This window comes from Chenopodium album, chromosome 24, assembly GCF_948465745.1.
Source record: "Chenopodium album chromosome 24, dcCheAlbu1.1, whole genome shotgun sequence".
Lineage (NCBI taxonomy): Eukaryota > Viridiplantae > Streptophyta > Magnoliopsida > Caryophyllales > Amaranthaceae > Chenopodium > Chenopodium album.
Genome location: NC_137857.1, coordinates 38517371 through 38525271, shown reverse-complemented (window position 1 = coordinate 38525271; position 7901 = coordinate 38517371). Strand labels below are relative to the sequence as shown.

Sequence of the window (7901 nt, the reverse complement as noted above, 5' to 3'; positions counted from 1 at the left end):
AAAGTTGAAAGATCTACCATTAAACTCTACATTTAAATTCATACATGTTCGTGTTCGGTGAATTCAGATCCGGTCGTGCTCCTTCAATAACATTTGATAGATGTAAAAAAAGGAGAGAATTTTATTGATAATTTGATTTTCAAATACCTTTTTTCTTCTTCTTATTTTAACGTTTACGTTTTGGATTACAACTTATAAAAATAATTATATTAAAAGAAATGAAAAACTATCTCCTAGATTATACAAGTACAAGGGAGCTATAACACCATGCTTTATTGTCCAACTTATTATTCCTACCCATACCAAAACATAACTTGAATTAGTATCATCAATTATTCTCTCATAATTTCATACGTTATTAATTTTTTCTGAAAAAAAAAATATTAGTAACCTAATAACTTTTCTCGTCTTGTTCATGTAATTAATGTAAATTTTGCCCTAAATAACCGTACAATGAAAAGTATATCTTTGTACAGTATCAACAAATTAGTTCCCATTTTACCCTCCTAATTAAGCCTACAAAATAACAGTGTACATGTATATTATAATTGCTGAATAGCTGATCTTCACTTCACCTTCATGCATAGCCATCTGCGCAACTCAAAATTTCCTATGGAAAATTACCAAATTGCCACCCGAACCCTTCAAAGTCCAACCATATACGAAGTATATGATATATGAAGCTTTATTATTTGACATTTCAACAACCATCAAGCAAATAAGTCCTTATCATCATGAGTTTCGTTCAAATCATCGGTATATTGTATATAGTATGTACCTTTCAGTCCAGTTTCTCATGATTTTCGAGTAGTAGCTATTGAAAACAACGATGACCCATCGCCTTGTAGTATCATGTTAGGAATTAACTGAGGTGGGCTTTCTCTATTTTGTTCCCCAACGTTATGTTGTTGATGATGATGATGGTGATGATGATCGTAAGAAATATAAGACGGGTGGTAATAATTGAGAGGGGGCTTGATCAATGCAGGATTTTCGATATCTAAGGGTACTTCTTTGATAGTAGAACCACATTGTCTAGGTTGTGTTTGGTAGAACACCTTTGAAAGGACAAATTCACCATCTCTTTCTTCTTCATTTTGGCCAATGTGATATTGATGCATTACCCAGTTTGTCTTCTCTGGCTTTCTTTGCCTTCCGTAGTTTGTGTACAATACTAGAATCTTCTTGAAACCTTTAACCGTGCCATTGATGAGTATGGGTCGAGTTTTGCCTGTCTTATGCCATCTTGTCTCTCCCCCGTCTTCATCAGTGTGGACCTTTCTTCGCTTTCTTGTTCCTGTTGTGTATGCCTTTGAAGGGCAGTGAAAGAAGTGTCGCATCACACCATCTTTGCTCACACCTAATTTAGAGTGAACAACAAGAATTCTCAATTTTTGCTAGTTTACTAAAAAAAAAAGAGCACATTTATTATATACGAAAATGAAAGGGATATATTAGGATTATCAGTAAGTAAATAAGAAGTAAGCATCATAAGTTAAAGTTCACTTAAATTAAATCAATAACTCCTTCTGTTATTTCATTGTTTTAACTAACCCCTTCATAAGTCGTAACTAAGACCTCATTATTCACCTTATAGTATAAGGATATTTAGGAGTCATTCGCAAACCATTACTATCATAGAAAACGTGATTATGATAATTACTTCAGGATAGACAAAGGAAGCATGGTACATACAAACTACAAAGGCCACATTTATGTTGCTTCCATTAAACATTTTATCAAAGACTAATTTAAAAGCTTAATTACACATGACTAATGATAGATTACCAATGCAACTCATAATAAAGATTGGGTAAAACTAGAACTTGGACGTACATTCTTATAGAAAAATCGCGGTTCTATATGGTAAAATTATTAGAAGTTATGAAAGTTGAATATGGAGAGCTTACAATCACCATAAACAAAAGTACAGAAAGAGGCAATATACAGAATTTTACAAGCTGGAGATTAATAAGATTCTTTTCTTAAACATTGCTAATAATCAGTGAACTCTTTCCATTTTATCTCACTTTTTCAATCTTTATTTTCTTTTATAAGATGCAAAGCTATGCCTATGATACACTACTTAACATGGAGTTAAGTAATTGATGCACATGTTAAAGTAAGGCCATGACAACATTCAAACCTCTTATTGTCATTAAGCTTGGTTGATCAACAAGCTAGACATTAATACCTTCATCCCACTCGAAAGCTAGCTACTCGTGACATATATTGGTTCTATTCAAAATTAGTTTTCACTTGAAAATATGCTATCAATGTGACAACTTATTCAGGATACTACTTTAGCTCCACATACATTCACTCGCTTGCTTATTTGTCTACTTCACTCTTTCCCGTATATTTCACTTCACCTTTTTAACTTCCAACTCGAACTATGTAAGTGAAAGTGCTAGATAAGCATAATATTTGTGTCTTGTGAAGGCAACATTAAAAGCAAGAATATGAAACATAAAAGTTAAACTATATCAAGCTCTCTCTTTAGATCTAGTATCAAATATATGGTATATATTTCTACTTTGGATAAGTAATTGAACCCACCATAGAGCTGCATAACCAAAAGTATTGTAGTACATCGTACAAATCATGTGTTCAAAAGATCTCTAATCATCACAATTAAAAGGTAAAGCAGGTGAAAACAAATAATATCTTTGTCCAAAGAGTTTAGCCATACATCTCATTACATATTCAAGCAGCAATCCAAATAATTACACCCCATTTACACTATAATTGCGCGAAACAATTTTGTTATTTAAAGGGACAAATTTTCATGTTTTAGCGCATGTTCTCTTACGTTGAAATTCAGTTCAGCTCAGCTCAGCTCTTAATTTCCTTCTCTTATAAAATATTCAGTTCAGTTCAGCTCAGTCAATGAGAACAAACCCTTAGTTTGATCCAAAAGATCAATCTAAACACTACTCGTAATAATGAAGTGATTAATATTGCAGTTAATGCATTAAGGTTGTAATTAAATTTTCTTATTGCTCAACTACGCAACAATTAATATGATCCAATAGACTACCCTATAGCAACAAATGGACACATTAGAGGAGAGCATCACATAATTCAGAACACATTAAGATTGTGAGGAATCAGCATCATAACTCATTCAATAACCTGTAATAATTTTTTAGGCCTTGTTTGCAAGACAATTTTTGTGAGTAATATACAAAAATTGTCTTGCAAACATTCCAGCAAACTATAATGCGGATAGTACTCCCTATGTTCCTATATAATCGGCCACAATAAGTCCATTTGAATATCTTAATTAAGGTATCATTTACGGTAATTATAAAAACTATTTTTTTACTCGAGTAATTATAAAACCTTAACTTACCAAAAATTTACTAGATTTAGAAAGTCTTATTAATAAAAATGTGGCATGCACAGTATAATTTTGAGACAAATAATTTGAGTAGTAATTTTTTGGGGAATGAATTGAAGAGTTTTTAATTTTTTTTCCTTAATTATAAATATGATCAACACAAATGACCCAATATCCCCTAAATTACGAAGCAGAGATTCAGGAATTTGGTTGGAGATTAAATGCATAAAATTAGTACCATTTGCAACATAATTCCAAAAATTGACAAAATACCAAAAATCACAAAAACTAATTTTAAAAAACTACTCTTAAGTCCTAATAGATGCTTGCAAGGGAAGCAACCTAAATGGAAATGTGTCATAAATCGACTGAAAACAACATAAATATATCCTTAGCACGCTAGTATTACTAATTACAAGTAATTAATTCTATTCAACATTCATTTTTATTCTTAGCACGCCACTACTAATTAATTTAATTCCTTACAAAATTAAATACTACTAATCTACCCCCAAAATATGATTTAGATGGAAAAGGCATGCATGAAGCTTAAGATTGCTAACCCTTGAGTCCTCAACTAGGCGGCTAGCTAGATTAGTTGGTAAAGTCTCGGATCAAATCCCGAACACAATACAAACCCTCATGGCTCTCTATGTACTACATCAAAAACCACCTAAATCAAATGAAATAATTGTAAAAACAAAACTTATTAATTTAAAATAGTTACAAACCTGGTAATTTCTCAGGATGAGAATAACAAATTCCATTTTCGCCTTCGATAGTAGGTATGAATTCATCAAGGAGAGGATGTAATCTACTCAAATCAGACTTCACTTTAGCTTCTAAATGTCCCAAAATTTCTGTATCAGTTGGATCAAACTTCACCCCTGCTGGTAACCCTGGTAAATCATTTATTCCCCCTGCTGCCTGCATACACAAAATTAAACTGGATTAAAAAAAAACCCGAGACTTGGGATTGAATCACGTCTACATCATTATTTACCTCTGCAGCTCTCTCTCTCTACGCTAAAAAAATAATTTATTTTTATAAAAAATATATAAAAATAGAAAAATTACCTTGTCTTGAAGGGGTAAGTGATGACCACAAGAAGGGCAAGAGATAGTATGAAGAGGGGTAATTTTGGAAATTAAAATTCCACCATGTTTATTATCATCATTAGAAGATGATTTTTCAGTAATTATATTGAAGTTATTGATGTTAATATCATCATTATTAGTGTTAATATTGATATTACTACTAGTAGAAGGGTTATTAATGTTGCACCATGTCATTTCATACCTTTCAATGACCAAAAAAAATACAGGAAAAGAAAATCTACCCAGAAAAATGAAGTTAAACCCCAGAAAACTCTTGAAAAATTAAGAGAAAGAAAGAAGAAATAAAAATAATTTTGTGGGGTTTGAAGCTAAGCAATTGGGAAATGGGTATTAATGGAGAGATTTGCAGGTAAAATTGTAGAGAGAGAAAGAAAGATGGGAAAAGCGTAAAAAGAGAGTATTTTCTACAAATAAGAGAGAGGTTGCTTGGACGTCAAGTCGTTGAAAGTGAGAGAGAGTGATAGGGTATAATCGTTACACACCGTCATATTGTGCACCTTTCCTTTGATTTTTTATTATTTTATTTTCTTTATTATTTTTTTTTTATAATTATTTAATAAGGAAAATGATTTGGTTTGTACTTATATAAGGTTACATACTTACGTCTAAGCATTTGAAACATTTCTTAGAAATAAGTAATGAAATTACTCGTTAAGGATGTTAATTGGTGTAATAGTGTGGATAAGATTTGATTTAAGGTCTTGAATATGTAGTCTAATGATGTTCTTAGACTCTTTCAATGGTTTTATGTTGGAGAGAATTGTCGATCTGGACGTGGTATTATGATGATGTACTCATGGGACGTGGTATTAAAACTTTTATCTAAGGTCTACTTACGTGTGCTCAAATCAAGATACTTCGTATAAGTAGGGCCTGTTCATATTAACTTAACAAAGCTGAACTGAATTGAACTTAACTAAATTGATTGAAGCTGAATTGAACTGAACTGAATTGCACTAAAAAGAGATGAAATGAATATTTTATGAGAGAAGGAAATTAGGAGCTGAACTGAACTGATTGGAGCTGAACTAAACTGAGCAGATTGGGGCTAAAGTGAACAGGTATGGTCCGTTGTCGATCAAAGTATGATCGAAATGAAAAGTTTGTGAGCATTTTTAATGCTTCAAATGTACGAGTAAGATCGATGAGTTACGAATTACAAGAGGTAATATTATACTTTAAGATTAACTTGGCTCGAATTTGAATTGATGCAAGTTAAGTCAAGCAACCCTAGCTCAAGCAGTCAAGCCCGACTAGTTAACTAGTTTACTCCCTATAGTGTAGTCAATTGAGTCGATTAAGGTTAAAGAAAAGTTGCTTCCCATATCCATATTTTCAAAAACTCCAATCCTTTTCTTTCTTGGCGATGATGTTGGTGTTGAGGTGAAAATTATGTAGTGGTTGTACTTTACAATACACAAGATCATCATCAGGCGTCAGCCTTATATGATAATATGATTCCCTTCTTTCTTGATGCAGCAATAATTAAAAAGTGGGATAACTAACTAGAAACATTATATTATTTCATAAACTAACACGTTAGTTTTTACTATAAACTTTTACCCATACAAAAAAGTTATACTACTACATCCGTTATATATTAGTTGTAACTTTAAAATATTTTATGTTTCTCAAATAATGCACTGAAATTACAACTATACTTGATAAAAATAGTATCATACGTGCATTATTCATACATAGACTGATTTTAGTGGTTAGGTCGACTTATGGGCCGATCCATCATTATCATTAGTTTAATTTTTTGTTTTGACTTGACTTGACCAAGACCTCAAGAGTGTATTATGAGTTGGATTGGAATTTACAAATTGTTGGCTTGTTCTGAACGACATTAAACAATGGTCACTCATTAGGTTATTATAATCTTTGAATTACAACACACATCTTAAATTATAAAATAACCATTTTTTTAATTTACAGTATTTTTACTTATTAGATGAGCCAATTTATTGTAGACCTAAGATATATACTTGTTGTTTTTTGTATATTATACACCTATAAAAACCGTATAGCTGATTGACTACTCATTTAGTTAGGAGAGTTCATTATATATAGCGTATCTACTTGAATGCATAGTAGTTGAAAGGATCGCGACTGTCTTATTAGTTTAATTAATGTAGTAAAGATAAAGACCTATATAACGATAATCAAACATAACGTTATGATAGAGTAGAGAATGAGCAAGATGATTCTCAAGTTAGGACATTTTACCATACCAAGTCCTTTAGGCTGGGATATCGAAGGAAGGGGCAGCCTCCTTATTAGATGCAGTGTCAATATAATGTTAAGAGTGATCTTAAAGCTTTTGTTAAGTTACGTAGTTGTAGTAATATCATATATATTGTAGTAGGCAGTATATGTACATCTATCTACACCCTACCAAATTAAATTATATTTACTATTATCCAACCTACCATTTTTTAAATAAAATTTAAAGGTATGATTCTACCATCAACCTGTATTTTAAATTTTTAATTTATTGTTTTTTTGTAAATTTTTTTTTTTTTTTTTTTTTTTAAAATTATAAGCTCTTTAAATTAGAAATTATTCTTTTTCTTCAAGTATACTTGTCATGCCAAATTGCCAAGCAAGGAATCCTCTCTTCTAAGTACCCTCTTCATTTCTCTCGATTTTGATCTCATGTGTCATGCCCTTTTTCATAATGTAAATTAATTGTGGTGTTGTTTATTGAGACAATGTTTAGATTCTCTACATGTCCAATTAAGCATTTTTGTAGAAATTTATGAAGTACTATATGAATTGCATTTTGTCTCATAAAAAATTGAAAGTGAGATAAGCTACTTGAAGTCGGCTTGATTGATTAGTACCTAATCAAAAGGTGATTCAATTTTTGTTCGAGTTGGCCTGAACTTGAATTGAATCCTAGCTATGTTCAATCAATAAACATATTTAAACAAGTTACGTAAGTATATACAGTATTTGGTTTCAAAAAAAAAAGTATATACAGTATTTCATTGTATATACATATATACGTAAGTAAATTATTCTATATGTATTGATGGTTAAATTGTGTGTTGACAAATGTGTCGACTAAAATGAAACATTTATTTTGAAACAGAAGACCTCATCAAATGCGATCAAATCAGACTAGATCGGACCACACTTAGGGCCTATTCTCTTACATTGAAATTCAGTTCAGTTCAATTCAGTTCAGCTTCTAATTTCCTTCTCTTATAAAATATTCATTTCAGTTCAGCTCAGCTCAGCTCAGCTCAGTTCAGTTCAGTTCAGCTGAGTTCAGTCAATGAGAACAGACCCTTAAATGATTCAAATAAAAATACAACACTCTACGTGTTGATGAGAGAATATACATAAGGAGTAGTGATGTTGCGAAGGATCACATATTGGCACCTCCTATATATATATTCTCCTAAATTCCTAATACGACTAATATTAAAAC

General features: G+C 31.4%; 1 protein-coding gene across 1 annotated transcript; it reads right to left on the bottom strand.

Moving 5' to 3' along the window:
* Positions 1 to 242: 242 nt before the first annotated feature.
* Positions 243 to 4830, bottom strand: LOC145612070 (NAC domain-containing protein 73-like). Its single transcript, XM_081667446.1, has 3 exons — positions 4421 to 4830; positions 4075 to 4270; positions 243 to 1360 (listed from the first exon to the last, which is right to left on the bottom strand). Exons 1-3 carry the CDS (start codon positions 4634 to 4636, stop codon positions 795 to 797), a joined length of 978 nt encoding a protein of 325 aa, XP_081523572.1. The 5' UTR covers positions 4637 to 4830; the 3' UTR covers positions 243 to 794.
* Positions 4831 to 7901: the final 3071 nt, after the last annotated feature.

What these genes read in the sequence shown, in the direction of transcription:
- LOC145612070 (XM_081667446.1), bottom strand. Translation starts at nt 4,636, where the DNA reads ATGACATGGTGCAACATTAATAACCCTTCTACTAGTAGTAATATCAAT. An exon ending in ACTTACCCCTTCAAGACAAG is followed by an intron (nt 4,271 to 4,420) that starts GTAATTTTTCTA and finishes TTGTGTATGCAG; the next exon opens with GCAGCAGGGGGAATAAATGA. An exon ending in TCATCCTGAGAAATTACCAG is followed by an intron (nt 1,361 to 4,074) that starts GTTTGTAACTAT and finishes ACTCTAAATTAG; the next exon opens with GTGTGAGCAAAGATGGTGTG.